This window comes from Gobio gobio, assembly GCF_949357685.1.
Source record: "Gobio gobio genome assembly, chromosome: 3".
In the NCBI taxonomy this organism is placed as follows: Eukaryota; Metazoa; Chordata; class Actinopteri; order Cypriniformes; family Gobionidae; genus Gobio; species Gobio gobio.
The window spans coordinates 19,956,478-19,983,603 of NC_137099.1; the positions used below are offsets into that span (position 1 = coordinate 19,956,478).

The 27,126-nt window shown below is 36.1% G+C and overlaps 2 protein-coding genes across 8 annotated transcripts in view; both read left to right on the top strand.

Moving 5' to 3' along the window:
* Positions 1-9,643, top strand: part of micu3a (mitochondrial calcium uptake family, member 3a) — a 39,852-nt gene extending 30,209 nt beyond the window's left edge. For 3 of the 7 annotated variants that reach the window (XR_013816129.1, XR_013816130.1, XR_013816131.1), the window contains 4 exons: positions 5,146-5,254; positions 5,692-5,877; positions 6,261-6,329; positions 8,826-9,636. Coding sequence is in view for 4 of the 7 variants with exons in the window: in XM_079811501.1 (XP_079667627.1) it covers positions 5,146-5,254; positions 5,692-5,849; positions 6,261-6,325; positions 8,823-8,829 (339 nt within the window). In the remaining 3 variants the exon portion in view is untranslated. Of the gene's footprint in view, positions 1-5,145; positions 5,255-5,691; positions 5,878-6,260; positions 6,330-8,822 lie in introns of all 7 variants that reach the window. The other 4 variants (XM_079811499.1, XM_079811500.1, XM_079811502.1 and 1 more) reach the window with 2 other exon arrangements.
* Positions 9,644-15,450: 5,807 nt separating this feature from the next.
* vps37a (VPS37A subunit of ESCRT-I) lies at positions 15,451-25,990 on the top strand. Its single transcript, XM_079813572.1, has 12 exons — positions 15,451-16,607; positions 17,624-17,698; positions 17,782-17,899; positions 18,215-18,312; positions 18,411-18,621; positions 20,551-20,621; positions 20,791-20,918; positions 21,056-21,114; positions 21,375-21,443; positions 23,477-23,620; positions 23,924-24,038; positions 24,128-25,990. The coding sequence occupies exons 1-11, from the start codon at positions 16,498-16,500 to the stop codon at positions 24,002-24,004; spliced, it is 1,164 nt and encodes a 387-aa protein (XP_079669698.1). The 5' UTR covers positions 15,451-16,497; the 3' UTR covers positions 24,005-24,038; positions 24,128-25,990.
* Positions 25,991-27,126: the final 1,136 nt, after the last annotated feature.

Sequence of the window (27,126 nt, forward strand, 5' to 3'; positions counted from 1 at the left end):
GACTAAACCCTTTTATGCTCCAGACATCCATCTTTCTTAATATTACCATGTTTATTAAAGAAGCAAGTGTCAACTCGCACTTTGAAGTAAAGTGCAACTGGACTTTCCCAGGCTCGGTTGTTTTAATATCTTAATGCAAATGTTATATTATGTGTCTTTTTATTGCATGGTGCTATTTTGCCTACTGTTTAGCTGGTGCACTACTGTGCACTATATTAGTTCTTGGAAGAAAACAAAAAAGGCTTTGTTCAAACTCCACATTAATCCAATCCGACTGTCAATTTGTAAATGATGAAATCTGATCCGTTTGTTCAGGTACTGTCATCAATGTCCAGTATATCTACTTTGATTTGGGATTACTGTAGTAATGATGCATTTGCTACAGTAATGTAAGTTATATAGTAATATAAGAACTGGGATTTAACTGTATTCCACAGATCCAAAATCAGTAGTTTCATATTTGCTATATATCAAAATGCCAGTAGTTTTATAAGAGAAAGAGTGGGTGAAAATGTGTGAATTCGAACAATGTTAAAGACAAATGATCAAATGTGACAACTGAGACGTATGCCTTGAGACATATTAATTGATTTTCCAACCATCTTTCAATGTGGTTTGAAACAGGTTGGTAAAAAAAATTATTTATTGTTGTTTGCATATAAAAAAAATGTCTAAATGTATCTGAGATGGATACACCAAAAAATGGATTTTTGCTACCTGTCTGAACAAGGCCAAAGACATTTGAAAAAGCATGCAAGACCTAATGAACATAATCAGATTTTTGAATTGCTGTATGCAATTTGAATTGTAACACTGTATTATGGCATGATTGCTGATACAATATATTAATATCTTTACTAACACTGAAATAATGATGATGGAGTCAAAGAAGGTCTTGTTTCGTGCACACTAGTTGCAGAGCGAATTCCAGCTCTATTACAGTGTACAAAAACTTCCTGTATTCTCTCTGTTATCCCTGTTTACCACGCACTGGAAGAAACCAAAGGTTTGTCCCTGCCAGAGTGATCCGTCGCCCCGCAGTCCTTGATCAGATCGTCTTTTGATTTGTTATGCCCTTCATTTTGTGTTTCAATTGTTTTCCCTCTCTTTGATCTTGTGGTACATGTTCAAGAAAGTAAATTCCCATTTACTTTCAACCAGCTAAAATGATCTTGTTCTGAGAGACCTTCCAAGTTTATATTAAGATATACAGTGGCCCCCAAAAATTATTTGGTCACTTCATCCATACAAAATGTGTGAAACTACCGTAATATGTTTCTACCTACCAATCCTACCTACCTGTCTGTCTGCCTACATACATGTCTGTCTACCCATCTACCCTACCCTACCATACCTGTCTGCCTACCTATGTCTACTTGTCTATCTACCTACCTATCCAATGTACCTGTCCTGCCTACCTGTCTACCTTCATATCCTACCTACCTGTATACCTAACAACCTACCTACGTGTCTACCTACCTACTAGTTTACCTACCTGTCCTACCTACCTACCTGTCTTCCTATGTACATGCCTACCTATACTTACCCTACCCTACCTACCTTTCTGCTTACCTACATGTCTACCTACCTATCTACCCTACCCTACCTACCTACAATCTACCTACCAACCTGTCTACCTACCAACCTACCCTACCTAACTCTCTGCCTACCTACACTCTTAAAAATATAGGTTCTTTTGCGGGGTGTATGGTTCCATGAAGAACCTTTAATATCCAAAGAACCTTTCCATTACACAAACGGTTCTTTGTAGCGCAGAAAGGTTCTTTAGACGATAAAATGGTTAGATAAAAATGGTTCTTTAAAGAACCTTTCACAAAACAGTTCTTCAGGGAACCAAAAATGGTTCTTCTATGGCATCGCAGTGAAAACCCCTTTTTGGTTCTTCCTGGCACCTTTTATTTTTAAGAGGGTACCTGTCTACATACCTACATGTCTACTTATCTACCTACCTACCTACATGTCTACTTGTCTACCTACCTGTATACCTACCTACCTACCTAACTTTCTGCCCACCTACCTGTCTACCTACCTACATGTCTACTTATTTACCTACCTGCATACCTACCAGAGCATGTGAGCGGAGTGCTAATATTCCTCTCACCTCCGCTCCCTCAACCCAGAATTCCCTTTGTGACATGCTGGTTCGAAAATATGTGAAATTAGTAGGGCTGCCCCTGACTAAAGTTTTTTTTCTACTGGACTAGTAGGCATAGTTGTTCATTTAAGCCATTAGTTGACGACTGAGTACACATTTATATTAGGCTAATTTAATTACTTAAACATATACAGGAGAGAATTCCAAACAAGCGTTTACGTAATACATTAGCCTATTCCGCACTCAAGCACACGCATAAAGCTTGCCACAAAGAACAGCAAAAGTAATAATTATGGATGTGTCCAAAATAGCAAGGAGACAATTTAATTGTTAATTAATAAACTAGGTTTTTTCTTTGTCATTACCGGCTGCAAAGATGAAGTTGGCGATGCTGAAGAGAGAAATGCAAAATGTCATACAGATACTATTTCTTTTCGTTTTGAATTGTTTTGTTTAAAAGTAGACAGTTCAAGCTTTCTATAGACATATTTCTTGAGTTTCGGTTCATTTATTAGACGCGCTCTAGTCCATGATTAGCGCCATGATATATTGTCTGCTGTATTTGCGTATTATTTATTAAATCTAGGCAATTGGTTGATGAAACATTGATCAAAATTAAGATACAATTTATACAAAACAAAATTCACTTTAAAGAAAGGCTTTCTACAAAACAAAACTTAAAGAAGTGGGCAATATTTCTGATCCGCTCCATGTCTTCCAACATATTGTGCATCTTATGATGTGTCCTATACTCATGCTGTTTACTTTTCATAATCAACTGATGAAATTATATAAACATATGAAACAAATAAATTTTTTTTAATGGCTACAAGTATAGTGCAATTCAGGGAATAAAATTTCATGTCGGAGCGGGATTTGAGCGAATGTCGTTTTACCGGTGAGTGTGAGCGGTTCATGAGTGGAGCATTCGCTTGGGCCGTGAGCGACTTGAGTGAAGCGCATTTTAATATTGAGCTGAGAGTCACACCGCTCCACTTCGCACACATGCTCTGATACCTACCTACCTACTACCCTACCCTACCCTACCTACCTACATGTCTACCTACCCTACCTACCTACCTTTCTGCCTACCTACCTGTCTACTTACTTACCTATCTACCTACCTATATATCTACATACTGGCCCTACCTACCTATCTACCTACCTGTCCGCCTATCTGTCCTCCTACCTACCTGTCTAGCAACCTACCCTTCTTACCTTCATACCTGTCTATCTACCTACCCTATCTGTCAGTCTGTAATGTATATAAAGAAATCCCATTACTTTTTTAAGTGAAGTGTCCAAATACTTTTTCGCCCACTGTATTTGTGTGGGTGTGGTGTGCGTATGTGCTTGGGGCAAAGTTTGTGTTTGAAATCAGATTGTCATGCTGCCCCTCTATAGAGGGTCACCTGATGTAGGTTTCTCTATGCCTGACTGCTTTCTTTTAGCTCTTTCCCAGCCCCATCTGAGGGATCTGTTTGTGTTGAGGGTATCAGGTTTTGGGGCCCCTTTGAGCAGTTTGTACATTTGGCTAGAATGACTTCACCCCCTCTCGAATTCCCACGGAATAGACCCTAAACTCACTTTTTATGGCATTTTATGGTTTTCCACCATGAGTACCAAGTCCTCAACACAATCAAACAAAATTCAGCTTTAAACATCACATAAATCCTGACCTCAAACCTAACCCTCAGTTAAACCTAATGTGTAACTAGAACTATGTTAAATACTCAGAGAGGTTTATGTGGATTACCATAACTGTGACAACCCTTCCCTGTGTTTGTTTGAGGCATTTTCTACCTCATTACCCTTTATCTTCTTCTACAACAAACAAAAAAAACAGGTCTGTGTTAATACATCTGACACCCTCAGGTGAAAGATTTATTAATAGATTTTGGTTTGACAGACAGGACAATATGCTGCAGCATTCTGTGCTTAATTTATTTAATTGTTTTAATGAAAATTATATGCATATTAAATGTCATACTTGTATGATTTTCTTTCTTCTGTGGAACACAGATAATATTTTGGATTTTGTCCAAGGTTCTTCAAAATGTGTTTCACAGAAGCAAGAAATGCAGGGTTGGAATGACATGAGGGAGAATAAATGATTACACAGATCCCTTTAAGTTATAAATGTACACTTTTGTTCAAAAGTTTGGGGTCAGGAAGTATACTTTTTATTAAGGACTCATTTAATTGATCAAAATTGCCTGCAGACATTTACATTTGTATTTCAAATATTAAGCTGTTTTCAACATTGATAATACATGTTTTCCTGAGCACCAAAACAGCATCCTAGAATGATTTCTGAAGGATCATGTGACACTGAAGACTAGAATAATGATGCTGAAATTTCCGCTTTGCCATCACAGGAATAAATTACATTTTAAAATATTATTTTTTTAAAAGCAACATAATATTTCACAATATTTCTATTTTTCCTGCATTTTTTATCAATAAATGTAGCCCTGGTAAGAGACTTATTTAAAAAAAAAAACATTTAAAAAATCGTACCAACCCCAAACTTTTGAGCGGTGTATTTAAGAGATTCTTGGTGTTTTGTTGTTAAATTGTAAGTTATCTCTTTGATTCCAGTCTATGATGTCATGCTGTTTGTTTTCGCCTCTCCGCATTCAGACAGGCTGACAATTTTATTGTGCTGTAAAATGACTCATGCCTTTAATCGTTGCATGTATCATTGTATGCAGTGTGGCAGAGCACAAAGAGCTGAACATGCATCAGCAAACAAGCATGAGTGGCACAGCGTCTGATTTCTTTTGCATATATCAACATATCGATTTCTGTCTGTCCATCATTGCATTTGTCTGTTCAGCACAGATTCGCTTGAGTATGAAATGACGACTCCGCCTGTGTATTCTGCGTGATGTCATGACTCTTACAGATCCTCTTTGAAATGGAATGGAATGTAACGTCAGTTGATGGCAGCTCTGTCTGTTAGATTGGATGTCTCAGATTAAAAGACTCCTGTGTCTTTTTGCTCATTTCTTCCTTTTCACGATCAGGGCATCACCTTCGAGGAGTTCAGGTCTTTCTTTCAGTTTCTCAATAACCTTGAAGACTTTGCCATCGCCATGCAGATGTACAACTTTGCTTGCCGTTCCATTGGACAAGGTGAATGCATTTGGGATTCACAAAGTTTAACACAGTGGGATCCAAATGTCATGAGATCATATGAAAAATTGGGATTCAAAATCTCATTTGTTTTAGAAAACATTCAAACAAAACAACGTTTCATTTAGATTATGCTGAATATATTTCCCAATAAAAGCATTTTTATTGAAATAGACATTTTCTCTTTTAGTGGTCTCAAGCTTTTGGTCCCCATTGTAAGCCTATATATTTTTGCAATTTATTGTTTTAAATATTGGTTTGATGTTATCAGTGACATTTACAAAGTGTGGCTTAAGGGTCAAAATACTTAACGATTAAGCAAACCAAAAATGAGCTCATGTTCAATGAGAAACAAATTTGCTAATCTTTTACCTGCACCCTGTTTGTTTTGAAGAGCAAATGTATTATATGAATGTGTTTCACTCTCTGTCTTCCAGATGAGTTTGCTCGGGCGGTGTACGTCGCAACAGGCCTTAAGCTGACCCGTCACCTGGTTAACACCATTTTCAAGATATTTGATGTGGATCATGATGATCAGCTCAGTTACAAAGAGTTCATTGGTATAATGAAGGACCGTCTGCACCGTGGAGGCAGGGTAAGAAAGAGGTGTAAGGGAAAGAGAGGTACATCATTCTTTACCTTATTGAGTTAAATACATCAGTTAGATACATTCTGATGTTTTGAGTGTTATTCAGAGAGGTATGGATGGACAGTATCACTGTAACTATAGTGCCATCTTGTGTTCATTAGCTATGTATGTACAATGAAACCTATATCTCCCTGAAGGTTTTAAATCAACATTAGGTCTTGTTCCTAAATCCGCTGTCAACATAGCATTTTATTCTGATATTGAACAATGCTAGCAGCTAATTTGTTTCTGCAGCATTATTTTATTTTTATGAATTTGTGTTTTTTTTTCTAGTTATTGTTTATAGTTAATAAAAAATATTTGTGAGCTATTGAACTAATGAATCATTCTCTCATTCTGTTTTTTTCCTACCTGCAGGGATATAAGACTTTAGAGCGTTTCACTTCATTTAGATCATGTCTGAAGAAGGAACTGGCAGGCAGATAAGTAACCAACCAAACACACACACACACACACACACACACACACAATATTGCCAAAAGTCTTGGGACGCCTGCCTTTACATGCACCTGAACTTTATTGACATCCCATTCTTAATCTGTACGGTTTAATATGGAGTTGGCCTACTCTTTGCAGCTTTAGGAGTGTGTTTATGGGAATTTTGACCATTCTTCTAGAAGCGCATTTGTGAGGTCAGGCACTGATGTTGGACGAGAAGGCCTGGCTTGCACTCTCCGCTCTAATTCATTCCAAAGGTGTTCTGTCGGGTTGAGGTCAGGCCAGTCAAGTTCCTCCACACCAAAATCGCTCATCCATGTCTTTACGGACCTTGCTTTGTGCACTGGTGCGCAGTCATGTTGGAACAAGAAGGGGCCATCACCAAACTCTTCCCACAAAGCTGGGAGCATGAAATTGTCCAAAATTTCTTGGTATGCTGAAGCATTAAGAGTTTTTTTCACTGGAACTAATGGGCCAAGCCCAACCCCTGAAAAACAACCCCACACCATAATCCCCCCTCCACCAAACCTTGCACTTGGCACAACGCAGTCAGGCAAGTACTATTCTCCTGGCAACCGCCAAAGCCAGACTCATCCAATGGATTGCCAGACAGAGAAGTGTGATTCATCACTCCAGAGAACACATCTCCACTGCTCTAGAGTCCAGTGGCGGCGTGCTTTACACCACTGCATCTGACGCTTTGCATTGCACTTAGCTTGGAAGCAGCTGCTCGGCCATGGAAACCCATTCCATGAAGCTCTCTACACACTTCTTGAGCTAATTTGAAGGCCACGCGAAGTTTGGAGGTCTGTAGCTATTGACTCTACAGAAAGTTGGTGACTTTTGCGCATTGTGTGCCTCAGCATGCGCTGACCCCGCTCTGTGATTTTACGTGGCCTACCGTTTCGTGGCTGAGTTGCTGTTGTTCCCAATTGCTTACACTTTGTTATAATACCACTAACAGTTGACCGTAAAATATGGAGTGGTGATGAAATTTCACGAATGGATAATTGCACAGGTGGCAACCTATCACGGTACCACGCTTGAATTCACTGAGCTCCTGAGAGCGACCCATTCTTGCACAAATGTTTGTAGAAGCTGTCTGCATGCCTAGGTGCTTGATTTTTATACACGTGGCACACTGAAGTGATTGGAACACTTGAATTCAAATATTTTGGAGGGGTGTCCCAATACCTTTGCCAATATAGTGTGTGTGTGTTTAAATATATATATATATATATATATATATATATATATATATATATATATATATATATATATATATATATATATATATATATATATATATATATATATATATATATATATATATATATATATATATATATATATATATATATATATATATATATATATATATATATATATATATATATATATATATATATATATTTATATTTATTTATTTATTTAAAACCAAAAATTATTCAGACACCAGATATAATTTTTTTAATAATGGGGGCAGGACACTATAGTTTATTTATGTAAGTGAGGATGGCAAAATAAAGTAAACTTTGACTTCATACAGCGGACTACCAGTAAAATTGATTAAAAAAATTGGGACCAAAATTATTCAGACACTTTGACCTGACCATGTTTTGCTTAAGTGTTTTTTCTTTAACACCACAGACTGAACAACATTAAAAATTGCTTGGTAATTGGTTGACCTAAATTGGTATTATCTAATTGTGTACTTAAATTCAACCGCAGACAACTGATTGGTTGATTGTAATCCTTTAGATACCTTTCTCTCAAAGTTATCTGACATTATCAAGAAGAAATTGTTTAACTCTGAGGTTTTGTCATATTTTATTATCAGTTTCTAAACTATAGCGAATAAACTGTGATAATGTGAGAAAATGTTGACTGCATATAGTTTTTTTTAATGTTTTTAAAAGAAGTCTCTTGTGCTCACTAAGACTGTGTTTGTTTGATCACAATACAGTAAAAACATCAATATTGTCAAACTATAACTTTTTTTTTTTAAACTTTCAATTTTTTTAATAAGTGTTCTATTTTTAAATATTTTAAAATGTAATTTATTCCTGTGATGGTAAATCTGAATTTTCAGCATCATTACTCTGATGATTTGGTGCTTAAGAAACATTTCTTATCATTGTTAAAAATGGTTGTGCCACTTAATATTAACTTGCAAAAGAATAGCATTAATTTAAAATCTTTTTCTTTTTTTTTAACAATGTAAAAGTCTTTACCATCACTTTTGGGCAATTTAATGTAACTTTGCTGAATAAAAGTATTAATTTCTTTAAAATAAATAAATAAATAAATAAAATCCTACTGACCCCAAACTTTAACGTATGTTAAACTTTAACGTGTATGTATATTTATATATATATAAAAAATCTTACTGTCTGCATTATAGCCTATATGTTTATACTGAAAAATATCAAAAGGGTTTTTTAATATTTTAAATTAGCTCCTTTCTGTTTCCCTTTGCACCAGGTGAACAAGTGACATGGCTTTTCTTTCGCAGAAGGAAACTGCTCTGGAAAGTTTGAGACAGAAGGCACATTGCTTGAGATTCCATCATGAGATCTACCTCACCCCCTTCTGATCTTGAAACCTTGGGAAACTTGGATTGGGATAGTGTCCCTGCAATCAGCGCTCTGAACTGCATGTTCTCGTATCTGCACATCTGCATGATCAAACTTTGTTCTGTAATCTGCTATTAATCTTGTTTGCATGTAACCTGGAGGATGGCCTTGTAACTGAATTTCAGCTGGTACAAGTTCAATTTTTTTATGGTTCCAGACAGGGTACAGATATTTTTTTCATGTATTTCAAATGGCAATGTTTTAAGCAGGATGAGCTACTCATTATGGCCTTTTATTAATTATATTTTTACTATATTAGATTGCATTGTACCTTGCATTTGTATTATGCCCATTAGAAACAAAACTATTAGTCACATTTATTTATCATCGTTATCTGTCAGGATTGTTGAAATGTACCGAATCATACTGTGTGAAAAGTATAATGCTTTGTTATTTGGGGTTGAAAGAGATTATGTAGTTCATGTAGCAATAATGTGCATTGCCTTAATCTAAAAACTATTATTTTTTCTCATACAATTTATTTGTTTTTGAAGAGGTATGTCTTGACAAAGGTTGTATGAGGTTATCTTGCCATCTGAGGCAATTAACGCCACAGTCTAAGCACGCATTTTAAGACTGTAATTCAAACACTTGAAAAATAGGCCTGAAATTCCATTCAAAATGTTATACAAGTAAATAAAGTGGTTTCCATATGATTCAAACACTGTTCAAGATTGTCTCCAATGATTCTGCAATCTGTAATTCTCATAAAGTCTGGACATAGGTCCTTATTAGGAAATTATTTGATACTATTATTAGCAGAGACACAAGAATTCGACACAAAAGATTTAATGTTTTCATTAAAGGTTTGAGGACTTCTGTATGTTATTTGAAACGAGCAGCTGACTGTATTTGGTTATTGAATTTAGCTTAAAGACATATGTCTTAAGAATACAGCAAGTAGTTTTCTGGATAATAACACATATAATATGTGACATATTCAAAAAAGAACCTGATACAAATCTGATCTGAGTGAACAACTTTCATTCTTGCCGGAACCTTTATACAGAGTGGGCGATTTCTCTCCGGACATTTGATAGTGATGTACCACCTCACGATATAAACGAATTACCCTAAAAAAGACTAAATAAAATATTTTATATTTATAATAACTGCTTTTTCTATGTAGGTGTATATTACAGTTTGTGTCCGAAAGTCTACAATGTTTATATAATACGTTCTATCCATTTTTTATTGTGGAATACATATGCTCTCTCTTGATTGGTTGCTTTGTCACGCGTTGTTTCTAGAGTTTGAAGTGCATTGTGGGTAACTTTATAGGCGACAATAATTTAAGTTCATTTATCTTGTTTCTACAATAAAACATAACAGCTGTTTGCTGTTATTTAAGTTATATATGCAAACGGAACAATAAGAACAATGTTTCAAATTCCACTCTAATGTGGATGTGATTGTTGTTTTTCTCATCGGTGATCATAATGGTGAGCACACGTATGTGGAAATATGTCTCATTTTAACAGATACATTCTGTGTACTACTTGTACTCCGATATTCGTCGATATTTGTATTAGTTACAATTATTTGAAGCGTTAGTGGTTATGAAAATGCCAATATTTTAGATGTTCCTTTCCTAATCGATGTGTCAAGAACTGTGTGAGTCACCAACTGATGAACACCGTCTGTGAGACACCTGGTGCCATTAGAGACTCAAGCTGGGTTTGGTGATTACAGGTTAAGACTATACTTTCAGGGATCATTTCTATAGTTTTTAACTTGGAAGTGCATTTCTAAAGTGACGAGTCTCCCTAGCCACGATGAAGAGCTTTGATACTCTTTTCTGAGCGTGAATCGGGTGTAGAGTAATGATTCATTTCATAAGCTCTGTACCATTGATGAACGTTCCCCACTGTTTTATACTGTGGGGAGGAAAGGAGTATGATCAGAGTGGTTATTTTAAAAATTGTGAAATTTAGATGTAAACGATTGAAGTTTAAAGTCTGGAAGTGATACTGTTAATAGAGAAACTGTAAATGAACTCAATTTCTGTTTGTCTTTATAAGTTTGACACAAATTGTTTATTTTAGGTATTGTTATCGATTTTCTTATCTGTACGTGAGACGTAGCGTGTGAGCCATTTCGTTTAAATTTTGTAGGTGGCGCTGTCGAGCCATTTTGCCACGGCTTATTCTGAATCCCATAACAGATGTAAATTTTCGCCACTTCTGACGCGTGTGCAAAATTTTGTGCGTTTTCCAGCGTTTTTAGGCCCCCCAAAAAAGCGATTAATTTGGGAGAATAATAATAATAAACGTAGCAATTCCAATAGGGTCCTCACACCATCGGTGCTCGGGCCCTAAATATGATTGGCCCTAGGTGTGCAGATAAACAACTGTATAGTGTCATTTTTAATGTAGTTCGTGTTCTTTTAGTGTGGTAATGTTGTGAGATTAAGTTATGACTGTACTTTCAAGGATCATTTGTATAGTTATTAAAGGGTAGTTCACCCAAAAATGAATATTACCCCATGATTTACTCACCCTCAAACAATCCTAGGTGTATTTGACATTCTTCTTTCAAACGAATAAAATTGGAATTATTAAAAAAAAAAAAAAAAATATATATATATATATATATATATATATATATATATATATATATATATATATATATATTTTTTTTTTTAATAATTCCAATTTTCGTATATATATATATATATATATATATATATATATATATATATATATATATATATATATATATATATATATATATATATATATATATTTCTGGCTAATCCAAGCATTATGAATAGCAGCCCAAAATTTGAAGGCCAAAAAGTGCATCTGTCTATTATAAAAGTAATCCACATGGCTCCAGGGGGTTAATAAAGAGGGGCCTCCAGGGGGCCTTCTGAAGTGAATCGATGGGTTTGTGTAAGAAAATTATCCATATTTAAAACTTTATAAAGTAAAATATCTAGTTACCAGTGGACCGCCTCCCGTATTCAACTCACAAAGAAAGTGTAATGCCTCTTGCTGTTCAAAACGCTTACGCTATGTCCGATGTCAGTCGCGCCAGTTACGCTGGCTGTCCACCGGAAGCTAGATATTTTACTTTATAATGTGTTAAATATGGATATTTGTCTTACACAAACCGTAAGAAGGCCTTTATTAACCCCCCGGAGCCGTGTGGATTACTTTTATAATGGATGGATACACTTTTATTTGGGCTTCAAATTTTGGGCTGCCATTCACTGTCATTATAATGCTTGGAAGAGACATTTTTAATATAACTCCGATTGTATTCGTTTGAAAGAAGACAGACATATACACCTAGGATGGCTTGAGGGTGAGTAAATCATGGAGTAATTTTCATTTTGGGTGAACTTTCCCTTTAACTAGGAAGTGTATTTCTAAAGTGGCAAGTCTCTAAACAGAACTCAACTGCACTTTGTTGCCAAGTCCATGGGTTGAAGCGACCCCAATTATGTGATATACAGACCCAGGAATGCGAATTTTAGCAGGCAGCCCTGCCAAAATAACACATATTTTACCCCCCAAATGCCTTTTTTTCCCGGAGAACCCCCCTGGAAAACTATTGGGCTTGTTTTTGGCTAGTTTTGAGGAACGTTAGCAATTGGGAGGGTTTTGTTGTAAAAACTTGGCAACCCTGTCTGCACGCACGCTGGAATAAGTAGCCTAACGTTAGAAGAACAAGATAATAATACAGTTAACTTACTGCACTGAATCATTTAACTCTATAAAGCCTACTGTGATTGGATACATCAACACTTAAATCCCTTTTTTTGCACATCTTCAACATGTTTTATGCCCTCTAATTTATAGTTCATACGCATTCTGCATATTGAGAAAACAGTTTCCTTGATAAAATAAGAACTTAATCTTCACGCTCATCATTGTCATAGATACGAAAATAAAACATAACATGCCAATGCTGCAGATCTAACCAACAGCAATAAAACTTACTTTCCGCACAGCAAGTTAAAACCATAAAAAAACTACAAAAAATTAAGCTAAATAAAACTCACAAATGAGGAAAAATCTGATCATTGTCATATACAGGTACCACAACATGTCAGTGCCTCTAATTAAAAGCTTCAATGCCTCATGAGGCTTCATCTCCACACCTCTAGTAATAACAGGAGTTTTATTGTTGGCAAACTCAGGGTTCCCGCGGGGTCTTAAAAAGTCTTAAAATGTCTAAAATTCATTTTTTTTATTTAAGGCCTTAAAATGTCTTAAAAACGGCCAGATTTTCATCCGAGGTCTTAAATTTAATTTAGTTAGGTCTAAAAAAAGGTTTTATCCTCGTTCATTTCCAGAAACGCTGGCCGCAGACCTTTCTAATGATTTTTAGTCATAGGCTGTCTGCATATTAACAGGTAACCCAGCAGGGTTTTTTTGTAAAATAAGTTTTCTGTAAAATATAAATGTTATTATTAGTAGTATTATTATTATATTGTTATATTTAATCTTAAATATTCTATTTTAATTTTTTAAATAATTCAAATGTTATTGTAATAGTTAATAATGTTTATAATTTTGTTAAATATTTGTATTTATCGAATATAATTATTATTATTAGTCTCATGAATATATAAACATTAATATATAAAATGTTATATGCATACACTTTTTATTTGTAAAAAAACCAAATGCATTTTAACCAGAATAATTGCAATTAGATATCTTCCCCAAATCATGCATCCCTAGTTTGGAGTAGCATGTTCAATCTCTATTAGACTATTAATATGCTGTTTTGTAATATATTCTATTTGAGGGCAAGGTTGTTTTAGCCTATTTTAATTTTGCACCTAAGGTTTTGGGCATTTGACACCTTGTTGGCTGTAGAGGATTTCTAATGTCATTGACTGAATGCATTGAATTTAAATGAATATTATTTTGAAAATTTTCTAATTCAAATAATGAAAGATGTCAGTATAATATATATGTAATTTACAGATCATGAATAATAACATTGTTATTTTGTTTATTTCCTGAAATATTTATTATAAATGTTTTTTTCTAAGTCAAACAGTATTGGAAATGAGCCAGATGTTTTTGTGTCTGGGGTGAGGCTGCAGGTAGTTTCGCAATATAAATACCTTGGAGTATTGATTGATTCTAAACTTACATTTAAAGCTCAGGTAAAAAAGGTCTGCAAGCAGGTTAAATGCAATTTTTATAATTTTAAGCTCACTAGAGATTGTATGTCACTAGAGGCTGCTAAGATGTTTATGCATTCTATGGTTATTACTCATATTATTTATTGTTTAACAACCTGGTCTCAGGCAAGTTCAGTGACTCTAAAACCATTAGAGGCTTTATATAAACGTACACTCAAAGTTCTAGATAGGAAGTCTGTATATTTTCATCATTGTACAATATTGAAAAAATATAATTTGCTGAGTTGGGAAAATATGATTAAATATGCCAATGTGTGCTTGATGTATAAAATTATCTATGGTTTAACTTCTCCCCTCTCAGCCAATTAGTTACCATCAGAACAACTGCTTATCGCTCCACAAGAGGTGCGTTAAGAGGAGATTGCATTATACCACTCCGGCGGAGTAATTTTAGTCAGTCTGCTTTCTCTGTTAAAGCTGCACAGCAATGGAACGCTATTCCAGCAACTATAAGAGAATTAGATACATATCAATTATTTAGAGTTCATGTGAAGAAATGGTTTATTAATAATCAGGTCTGTCAACATTGAATTTATATCTGCTTGCTGTACATTTATTGTTTCTTATTTCTTATTTTATATTGAGATGGTTTTTATGTAGTGTGTTATGTATTTTTTAGGGTGACTTGTAATATTCTGTCCAGGGACTACAGATGAAAAATAGCCTTTAGGCTAATTCTGGTGCATTTACAGAAATGTTTTATTAATGTGCATTGTCCCTGTTAACTAAACAATCAAATAAATAATAAATTAATTAATATATTCAATAACCACTCTGATCATACTCTCTTCCTCCTCACTGTATAAAACAGTGGGGAACGTTCATCAATGGTACAGAGCTTATGAAATGAATCATTACTCTACACCCGATTCACGCTCAGAAAAGAGTATCAAAGCTCTTCATCGTGGCTAGGGAGACTCGTCACTTTAGAAATGCACTTCCAAGTTAAAAATTATAGAAATGATCCCTGAAAGTATAGTCTTAACCTGTAATCACCAAACCCAGCTCGACTCTCTTCTGGCACCAGGTGTCTCACAGATGGTAGGGTCTCATAGTGATGAGAAAAGTGAAATCTGAAGCAATGGGATTTTTAGACTTAAATCTGCTAAAAAAAAATAAACATTGCAGATTAAATTATACCACGTGCAATAAAATATTTCTTAAATAAAATGAGACAAACATCAGTCTCATCGTGATCACGTGAGAACATAATTGACCAGCAGATGTCATTTACCAACCCATTACTACTATATCAAACATATTTACTAATAGAAATTATCAATACAGTAACTTCAATGCCACATTTAACATTAATGTGACATGTTCATTATTATATTAATTAATTATTAATGCAATCAATTTCTTCATTCTATCTTCACATTTTATATTATATAACCACTCTGATCATACTCTCTTCCTCCTCACTGTATAAAACAGTGAGGAACGTTCATCAATGATACAGAGCTTATGAAATGAATCATTACTCTACACCCGATTCACGCTCAGAAAAGAGTATCAAAGCTCTTCATCGTGGCTAGGGAGACTCGTCACTTTAGAAATGCACTTCCAAGTTAAAAACTATAGAAATGATCCCTGAAAGTATAGTCTTAACCTGTAATCACCAAACCCAGCTCGACTCTCTTCTGGCACCAGGTGTCTCACAGATGGTAACAGTAAGGGTTTGAAATCTTTGAAAAAGTGACATCTAAAACAACGTCGACTTCACAATCATGAATGTTTCTAATAGACTTGTAGCTAACGCACTTGTTGATTATTGCCGCGTTTGAAAAACACAATGTTGCTAATCCAGTGATTGGTTATTTCTCAAAGGCGCTCTATGTAGCATGGTAACTTGTAAGCATGTTTTCCACACTGTTTGGGGTTTGTCGTTCTTCTGCTGTTCTCCTGTGTGGTGTAGAACCAATAGAGATATACAGTTATTCTGATGTTTTATTGTGTACAAAATAATTCTCAGCAACCTGCCGTCCACGCTTTTTAGACCTGTCTCTTTAAACTCCTCCCTGCTGGGAGTGATGACGCGAGCAGCGCTAAACACCTGACGTCACGCTCACACGGGTTGTTTTCTCGCGAGCCCGTGTACTTCTTAATCTCTCATTACTGTTATTAAAACTCAACAGATCTTTTAGCGGCTTTTCAGCGTTTCCTTTAGGTTCCGCCTTCACTTATTCAAACGGGTGTTGGGTCGCTAATATTAGTAAACACTAGATAGGGTCGTAGCTAATGCTAATGGTGGCGTTGGGTATTTCTTGAATTTCTGTTTCATTTCGTCAGGCCTCTTCAAACTGACACCGCCGAGAGATTCAAGCGTTAGTTTGCGTTTTGGCAGTCGAGAATGAACTGGATTTTCCCTCTATCCAAGGGCTCTGGATCGATCCCTCCTCTGAACAGTTTACAGAAACAAAGACAGAGACAGATCGAGTCTCTCAAAGCTGCTCACTCCAAGTAAGTGTCACGAATGGCTGTGTCCCAAACCTAGAGAGCTGAATACCTAGACAGCGTTTATCTATTAAGATAGCAAGAGGGAGCTCACTAGGATTGGAGACCGCCAAAATGTACTATACATCTAATGATTTCTGTTTTGATAACACGTGCTCGCTGGTCTGGTCAGTGACATGTATCATCCGGCCGGAACCCCCGATGTATGTTGTTGTGTTTTGTGTGTGTGCGAGCGAGCGCGCGTGTTCTGGACGTGCCGTGCATGTTTCAGATTAAAGTATTAGCTCTTCATAGTTTATTCCAGATCCCTTCTTACTCAACAGGACAGGTTTTAAATTAGCGGCATAGTAACGTTACACCCTGTATTTTCCTTAACAAGACTGATAGTTCTGACGAGGCAAAATGTACTAGTTATTCAGAGCACAAGATCTAACCCATTACGAAATGGCGAGTTCATCACAATTCATCTGAGCTATCAGTTTCGTAGAATATAACTCTAATATGAGACAGTCCATCTTGTTAACAATGAAAGTGAATTAGATAACAAGCGATTCGCAAATATAATGATAGTTCCCGAAAATGTTTCCCGGACTCCTCCATTGGTTTACAAAAAAGATAGTCCCGCCCCAAAACAACGTGATTGGCTCAAAATAATATTTATTATTATTTTTGTGGGCATTTGTATGTGCAGTATTAAAGTCACTAATATGAAGTCAAAATGAACTATTCTTATTTTATGGAATAATCATATAAAAATATCTTGCCTCTTGCAATGACGTCTCTTCTGATGTCTCTGATGAGGTGTTTACCTGTCACTCACATGAGATCACCGCAATAAATTCAATAAACTCAAGTCACTGCCTACATTTTTTCTTGTTTAATAAGCCATTTCACTCGGGTATAAATATGTCACAATAGGGAAGAAAATACTATCACAACGAATGCAGACTTTATAAAAAATGACAAAACAAAAAAACACAATGGCTGCTTATTTGTCTGACTTAATTCTGATGTCTCTATAGTCTTGCAGAAATTCAAAAGGATGTAGAGTACAGACTTCCTTTTACTATCAACAATTCAACTATTACTGTCAATATGTAAGTATACAAATTAATTGTTTTATTTTTATCCATTTACACATGAGTTTTGAGTGTGGTTTAATATAAATTGTCATCCACAGCTTACTCCCACCACAGTTCCCTCAGGAGAAACCAGTGGTCAGTGTGTTTCCACCAGTAGGTCATCATTTAGTAGACGGTAATAATGGAACAATGGTTACCAGCCCACTCATAACTAATGTAAGTTATTTGTCATTTTATATGACTTTTGCGAAATCAGTCGTTATGCACTGCATGTAAATGTTCTGGTTTTCTACTTTTTTGGGGTAAACATGAAATCAATACTTATATAGCCTATATTTACTTTATTAATACACATTAATTTAATGCCACTTTTCACAATCCAATCAATACCTTTTGGATAAACTCTTCAAGTCAAATGCCATTTTGTGTTGACATTAAACTGCATAGCTATCTATGTATGTATTATGTAACAGTTGAACATTTTCCATCAGCTCACTATTTTACTCTTCTCTTTTTCTTTTCCCTTTTTAGTTTGGAATGCATTCAGATTTAGGGAAAGTTATTCAGAGTTTGCTAGATGAGTTCTGGAAAAGTCCTCCTGCCTTGATATCAGGTCCCAACTTTCCTTAGTGAGTATTTTTCACCATGTTACTAGAGGTTAAATCATGTCTAATAAGGAATTATGTCTAATTTGTGCGTTTGTTGTCATCTTTGTCTTGTGGCTCAGTATGTACAAACCATCTGGGATGCCTCCTTACCCAACTCAGAGCTTCCATTTTGTTCCTGCCTTCCAACCACAGGATGGTCAGCGGCCTATTGGCCCTGCCCCTGTGCCACATGCAGGGATGGAGCCTCAACAAGCCCCTCCGCGACCAGCAGCACCAGCTTATGGACTCATCACAGACCTTCCTCTTCCTGTACCAACTGCTGACTCACAGGTACCTAACGGGCATTCATTCCAAAATCAACCAATTGGTTTACTTACTATTACATTTACTGTATTTTTACACTATACTACATCGAGAGAGCTGACATTGTGTGTGACACTAAGTACTTGTGTTCTGAACAATGACAACTTGAGTTCCGATCTGACAGTTCAGACTGCAATTTCAAACCATCTACAATTGTGGCTTCAATTGATTTGATAGAAATCGTATTTTTTGTTCATTTCTAATGTTCAGACTACAATAATATGATTTGGGATGTCGTGAACAAAATAGAAACTAGAGGTGATACATTTGTATACGTCATTATGTTTAATGACTTTAAATTTCCACCACCATCTTTGCCACCTGCTACACATCCTGATTCAAATAAAAACAAGGACACAGTCAATTTTTACAGAAATATGTTTCACACCACCACACACAATATTGAGAGGTTATATTATGGCGTTCACACTGTTTTTAAAAGCAGCGTATTTATGCCACACATTATGGAAGCCAATTTCCACCATGACATATAGGCCCAGTTTCACAGACAAGGGCTTAGTTCAATTAGGGAATTTAAGTAGCTTTTATAAACATGCCTTATAAAAAAAAAAAAACATTACTGGTGTGCATCTTGAGACAAAACAATGCACTGACATATTTAAAAAAATTTAGGGCCTTATCATACACCCGGCGCAGTGTTTTTTGCTAGTTTCAGCCCGACGCAGTTTTCATTTTTACATCCACGTTTAAATAGCAAATGCATTTGTGCCCATCTGCCCATGGGCGTGCTGGTCTGAAAACGAGGTGTGTTCAGACGCATTGTTGGAGTTTTGCTATTTTGAGGCAACTGAAATAGACTGCGCCATTGACCAACAAAAACCTGGTTTAAGGGACACCAGCAGCACGCAAACATTTTTAAATATTAAAATTAAAAGGATGCCTCTCTGGAGATGCGTTCAGTCTTTCTGCTTGCAAATTCCGCCATGTAAATAGCGAATCTGCCATGGTGCAAGCGCAACTGGCTTTTAAACGGAATGGGAGATGCGGCTCTGATTGGTTTATTGCACGTTACGCCCAAAACACACCCATGACTCATTAAGAGACTACATACAACCCTTTTGAACCATGCGTCTGGTGCGCAGACTGTTTTTTCCGTCATTAAACTAGCAAAAGTGGATTCGGATACGTTCTAAGCTCAGATCATTAAAATAGGGCCATTAGTTGCTTTCAGTTAAAACAGCTCAAACATGCATTTTAGTCTGGGACTAAGCTTAAGCCTTGTATGTGAAACCAGGGGTTAACCAAGTTTAAATTTTGAGATACCAAGTCAGAAATATGAGATAAATTATGATTTTTATATTATGTCGTAGTGTTTAATCAAACTTTTATCTCAATTATGACGTAGCATGCCATCATTTTGACTTTAATCTCATAATTAAGTTGACAATATTTTTTTCCCATATTAAGAGGTTACAGTATTCACACCATTTGTACAAGCAGTGTAGTGCTGTGTAGCAAAATGTAGCAAAAGACTAAAAACATGATATGAAAAGTCGAAATTATGAGATCAAACGTTGAAATTATGACATTATAATGTAAAAAGTCATAATTATGAGATAAAAGTCATAAGACATGTCATAATTTTGATTTATGTCAGTGTTTATTTTTTTATCGAAATTTTGCCATACTAAGCCAAAGTAATGAGAAGTCCAAATTAAAAGAAAATTAAGACAAAATGGGCTTCCATAACTCGTAGCACACTGAAAATACACTATATCTTATCAACCAACATAGTCTTTTGCAATATAAGCTTTTATGAAGCAACATTCTATAATGGAGCACATTACTCACCACTTTCAATGTGGCGTGAAACAGGAACACACATAATTCAAACCACAATAACCAATTATCACTCTTGATGTTCTTCCCTTGTAGTCAGGACTAAATGGACACATATACAAGATGCCTGACATCCCTGATACATTTCCAGAACTATCTGAGATGAGGTACGATACTTCAGGCCATTTGTTTTGTCTTGCATTTGTTTGTTCTGAGGATGAATTAGATCTTGTTTTTAGGTAGTTTCCTTTACTAAAACATACCAATTACTTTTTCTATTCTTAAAAATACATATGAACATGAACTTGACATTACTCACATTGTCTCATCTCCTAGTGTTTCTCAACTGAAGGACATGAGTGATCAAGACGACGTGCTGTTGGAGTTCTTCATGTGTCTGCCTCAGCTCAAACAAGTAACCTCTGACAAAGAGGATCTGGTCAACAACATTGTAGAGATGGCCAGTGAGTTTCCTGAGCGCACTGTGGTTTGAGCTAGTTACTAACCTCTAGATCAAATTTAGACTAAAGTGAGATGAGTGGAATTTTTTCACAGATAACTTGAATCACCAAATAACAGAAGGAATATGTTTTACTTTCAGAGAAGAACCTACAACTTGAGCCGCAACTGGAGGGCAAGAGACAAGAGATGTTGTGTAAAGTATGTACTTTAACAAATACTTGGGCCTAAAAGTCTGCGATTTAATTTTTCAGCTCAACTTTTTTTAGTTCATTGTCAATGTTGATAATGTTATCTGTAATAAAACAAAATGTATTTAAAAGAGAATAATGCGAAGTAGAAGCATTAAAGCTGTCTCAGACTTCTGGAGCCCAATGTACATTATTATCTTGTCACAATCTTTCCTTTTTAGAATGCTAACGATAATCTGGTGTGTGTGTTTTTTTTTTCTTCTTCTGTAGTATGAACAGTTAACCCAGATGAAGTCGGTATTTGAAACCAAAATGCAAAGACAACATGAGCTCAGTGAGGTAAAACACACATGCAAAGATGGAAAAAAATCTCTTTTGCATTTATCATTTCGATACCTGATTGCGCGTTAGACAAGGAAATGGCAAATATAATATTGCAGTATTCATGTGATCTAATATTCAAAATATCAAACCTCAGGATTTGCATACCTGTGTTGTTTGTGGTTTTTCTGCCTCCATATTGTATGTTTTGCTCTCTTTTTTTTCTTAATCTTTTTAACCGTGTTACGTTTGTCTCAGGTAATTGGTAGATTGACTAGATAAAATATGATTGATCTATGATGTATCATTCATATATATACACCGATCAAGCATAACATTATGACAGGTGAAGTGAATAACACTGATTATCTCTTCATCACGGCACCTGTTAGTGGGTGGGATATATTAGACAGCAAGTGAACATTTTGTCCTCCAAGTTGATGGGTTAGAATTAGGAAAAATGGGCAAGTGTAAGGATTTGAGCGAGTTTGACAAGGGCCAAATTGTGATGGTTAGACGACTGGGTCAGAGCATCTCCAAAACTGCAGCTCTTGTGGGGTGTTCCCGGTCTGCAGTGGTCAGTATCTATCAAAATTGGCCAAGGCTCATTGATGCACGTGGGGAGCGAAGGCTGACCTGTGTGATCCAATCAAACAGGCAAGCTACTGTAGCTCAAATTGCTCAAGAAGTTAATGCTGGTTCTGATAGAAAGGTGTCAGAATACACAGTGCATCGCAGTTTGTTGTGTATGGGGCTGCATAGCTGCAGACCAGTCAGGGTGCCCATGCTGACCCCAAAAGTGGGCACGTGAACATCACATGGATGGCCGGGTGCATGTGCATCGGGGAACACATGGCACCAGGATGCACTATAGGAAAAAGGCAAGCCGGCAGAGACAGTGAGTGTGATGCTTTGGGCAATGTTCTGCTGGGAAACCTTGGGTCCTGCCATCCATGTGGATGTTACTTTGAAACGTACCACTTACCTAAGCATTGTTGCAGACCATGTACACCCTTTCATGGAAACGGTATTCCCTGGTGGCTGTGGCCTTTTTCAGCAGGATAATGCGCCCTGCCACAAAGCAAAAATGGTGTTTGAGATGTTGACTTGGCCTCCAAATTCCCCAGATCTCAATCCAATCGAGCATCTGTGGGATGTGCTGAACAAACAAGTCCGATCCATGGAGGCCCCACTTCACAACTTACAGGACTTAAAGGATCTGTTGCTTAAATCTTGGTGCCAGATACCACAGCACACCTTCAGGGGTCTAGTGGAGTCCATGCCTCGAAGGGTCAGGGCTGTTTTGGCAGCAAAACCTGGACCAACAATATTAGGTTATGCCTGATCGGTGTGTGTGAATCGTTTTTGAAAGAAGTGTCTTTTTCTCATTTGTTTGCTCATTTACTTGATCATAAATACAGTAAAAACAACGTTTTTTGAAATATTATTACAATTTAAAATACCTCTTTTTCTATTTTAATATACTTTAAAATAAATGTAAGTTATTCCTGTAATGCCAAAGTTGGTTTGGTGCTTAGTTATTATGGTTTTTAATAATGGTTCTTCTTCTTCTTAATTTTATTTGTATCAATCTTAAACACGTAACTTTTTTGCTGCTTTTTGATGATTATTATTATTTTTATTATTATATATATATTTTTAACTGATACATTTTTGTCAGGATTCTTTAATGAATAGAAAGTCAAAAAGAACAGCATTTATTTGATATTAAAAAAAAATTCAATTCAATTATAAAATGTCTTTAATGTAACTTTTGATCAGTGTAATGTGTCCTTTTTCTTTTTTAATCTTACTTACCCCAAACCTTTGAACAGTAGTCTATCACAGTTTCCACAAACATATTAAACACCACAACTGTATTCAACACTGATGATAATAATAATAATAATAATAGTTTCTTGAGCAGCAAAGCAAATCAGCATATTAGAATGATTTCTGAAGGATCATGTGACACTGAAGACTGGAGTAATGATGCTGAAAATTCAGCAATTTTTTTAATTGAAATGTTCATTTTCATATTCCTCTGCCAGAGCTGCAGTCTGAGTGCGCTGCAGGCCAGATTAAAGGTAGCGGCCCATCAGGCTGAAGAGGAGTCAGAGGAGACAGCGGAAAACTTTCTGGAAGGAAAGACAGAGATTGACGACTTCTTAGGCAACTTCATGGAAAAGAGAACGGTATTAAAGCAATATTCAGAATGAAACGACAAACAAATGTTATATGCACTTCCAGTAGAAATCTATAGGGGAACTGCACAGCACCACACTGAATATTAAAGACATGTGAAAGTTACAAAAGTATAACTTTATACTTTTCACAAGACTGGTGTGATGTTCATGAGACTTTTTTTTCTGCTCCAACTTGTTACAATAGGACGTCAGCACAGGATCACTTGTCAAGCCATTTCATTGTGTCTTATCATAAGGTTCGATATAAAAACTTCCTAAAAGTTAACATGATGATCTAACCTTCTGTTTCAGCTTTGCCATTCCAGAAGAGCCAAAGAGGAAAAGCTCCAGCAATGCATGAACACACATGGACAGTTCCCCACCACACATTAGATTGAACATCCCAGTGCTCTTTCCTTGGAGGAAGGTACGTTTACGGTTTGATTCACTTGTGGTAAGAAAGTGTTTTCAGCTCTTATGTTGATTAAAAACATTAAATGATATTCTTTATCGCAGGTTCGGGATCAATCTACCAGCAGACCGGTGGTCTTGAGACAAGCAGCACATCTTGTGGTCTACAGCCTTGATTTGGCAAACCTAGATATATATGACGAAAGAGATTTCTGCATCATTCTTTAATGAAATCAAAATGATTTTTGCACACGATTCCAAAAGTGTTACTCTCACACTGGTTGAGTAGACCAGATGCGAGTACGTCTGGCTGTGCCCAGTCTGGCTGTGACCCAAAGGCTGAGGAGAGGAGAGCAATCTGTCTTTAATAGTGTTCAGAAACAGCCTGAGTTCTAAGCTTATTAGTTCAGTTGATGATGTGACAAATGGGGTTGGGCCTTGTACGCACTTGAAAATGATTTTTGAACTGTGTTAATGCTGCCGTAAACGTACGACAAAAACATACTGTATTTAATGATGTTGATAAAAAGCCTTTATTATAATTAGATATTGTATTATATGTTTATTTAATTTGATAGGTTAATAAAACATTTAGAATAATCTCTGTTATGTCTTAAGTGTGGGTTTGCATCTTCAGTAACATGAATGAAATCATACGCTGGAGGTATATGCACAATATATCAGTTGTGAGAGATGTATTAAATTCATAGGTATTTGGTTGATATTGTAAATTTACTTGTGCTTATTTTCCCTACGTTTAAATTGAGATTGTCACTAGAAAATGTTACATTGTTGAATGTAATAATCAAAAACTCATACTCTACATTGTCGTAATAATTTATTTGTAGCATTTTAAAGTAATGATTTGAGCATTCAATGTTTTATTTTTAATATACAGACAAAATATTACTGGCTTTCAATTTAGCATTTATTATTCATCTGCCATAAGATGAAAATAAATATTAGTTTATCGGTATCAGCCAGAATTGTATTATCGGTGCATCCCTGAAAGCCAAGTTCCAGCATAAAGGTGAAATGTGCCACTTTTCAAGTAAGCCATTATGTTTTCTATGAAGAGCAAACACTTTGTGGCTCTTTCAAAGAACTGCAGAGCTGCGTTTGACTTGTTTGTCCAACAAGAGAAGATGAAGGCTGAGCCCCCCTAAAATGAAAACCCTAGAAACGCCCCTGGTAATCGTTGAAAAAAATTGCTATTTTAGCAGAGAATTTGGCGATTTTGGTCACAATGTTGCTCTTTTATGAAACTTACATTGAAGTGTTGATAAAGAATGCATGAAGCTAGAATAAAATGTTTTTGTTTGTTTTTTTTTTAAAGCAGAGGCTGTTATTTCTTTTGATATATGTTCAGATATTCATACAACCCATTTTTCTGGGGCAATGAAATTTTTGTGAAAATGATCAAAAAAGCTGGCGGTGACTGGCAATTTATTTTTGGTCCCCATGCTGGTGGGGAAAGAGTTAATGCCGCTAATTACTCATTTCACTATAACGTTCATCAAAGAATGACTATAACTTGAGCTCAAGTACCCAGATTCATGTAACACACCATTTAGCACTAGCATTCTCAGTAAAAATTGGCTCCAGATATGCTGTTTGGCAAACACTTTATTGAGTGCATTTGCCCTATATTCATATGTTCCAGACAAAACCTACTGGTACAGCTGAAAAGTTAATCACATGGATGTGTGAGGGATTGATTGTCTATTTGTCATACTCTACATTGTCGTAATAATTTATTTGTAGCATTTTAAAGTAATGATTTGAGCATTCAATGTTGTTTATTTTTAATATATAGACAAAATATTACTGGCTTTCAATTTAGCATTTATTGTTCATCTGCCATAAGATGAAAATAAATATTAGTTTATCAGTATCAGCCAGAATTGTATTATCGGTGCATCCCTGAAAGCCAAGTTCCAGTAATAAAGGTGAAATGTGCCACTTTTCAAGTAGGCCTAAGCCATTATGTTTTCTATGAAGAGCAAACACTTTGTGGCTCTTTAAAAGAACTGCAGAGCTGCGTTTGACTTGTTTGTCCAACAAGAGATGTGTAGAAGTGTTTATTGTGGTGAAAATCAAGCTTTTAATGCTGTTTATATGTCTACGTGATGTTTTAAGACAAACCATGTGCAAATTCATGTCAACACCATTGCGGAGTATTTTCTCCTTTAAACTGCAGTGAACCAAAGACTCTTCAAAAACCAAGCGACACCCTCCCGCAGTTTCTCTTGACTTAAACTGCAATTCATCGACTGGCCACTAGGGACAGGCTCCAGAAGGGAGCAGAATCTCATTGAGCCCCATGTTAAAATGCCCAACTTTACAGCAGAAAAAAAACATGTTTACAGCCTGGTACAAATTGTGGTATTGGTCTATCCGGCAAATTTTACCCTTTGGGACAACTGTGGGGGGGGTGGATTTTTTTATAACTCATTCGTTTACAATATATAAAGCCTTAAAGTTCTGTATAATTAAGGGTGTGGCCACTTTGAGTGACAGGTGGATAGCCATTAATCTGCTATCTGTTAGTCATCGCGTCACCTCGGCTCCACCCACGTCCCGCCTCTTTGCCCATTTTCTGTTATCCGCGAGTGACCCGCGATGACGCTCTGACAAGATGGCAACGGCCAGCTCGTCCCTTCTTTACGCTTCAAAACTGCTCATCAGAATCCTATGCGGTGACGTCACGGACACTACGTCCATATTTTTTTACAGTCTGTCAAAAACACGATTTGAAATCTCCAACCAATCACAACAACGTGTGATCGTCAACCAGTGGGTCTCTTTTTACAGTCTATGTTCTCTGCGCTGGTGCGAGTGGGTGGAGGCGGGGATTATTTGCATATTCATATAACCACGCAAGGGTGTAAAGTTACATTCAAGCTATTTTAAGACATGTTTTTTTCCTAAGGAATTTTTTTTTTTTTAATGTAATTTTGGTGTGCAAAGATGAATTATAAGGGATAAAATTATTGACTACAGGGGGACTTTAAAAACTTGTTTGGAACTATTCATTTAACTCTTTCACCCCCATTAATGGAATTTTCTGGCTGTCCGTGTTGTACGGTAAAGGGGCTATTACG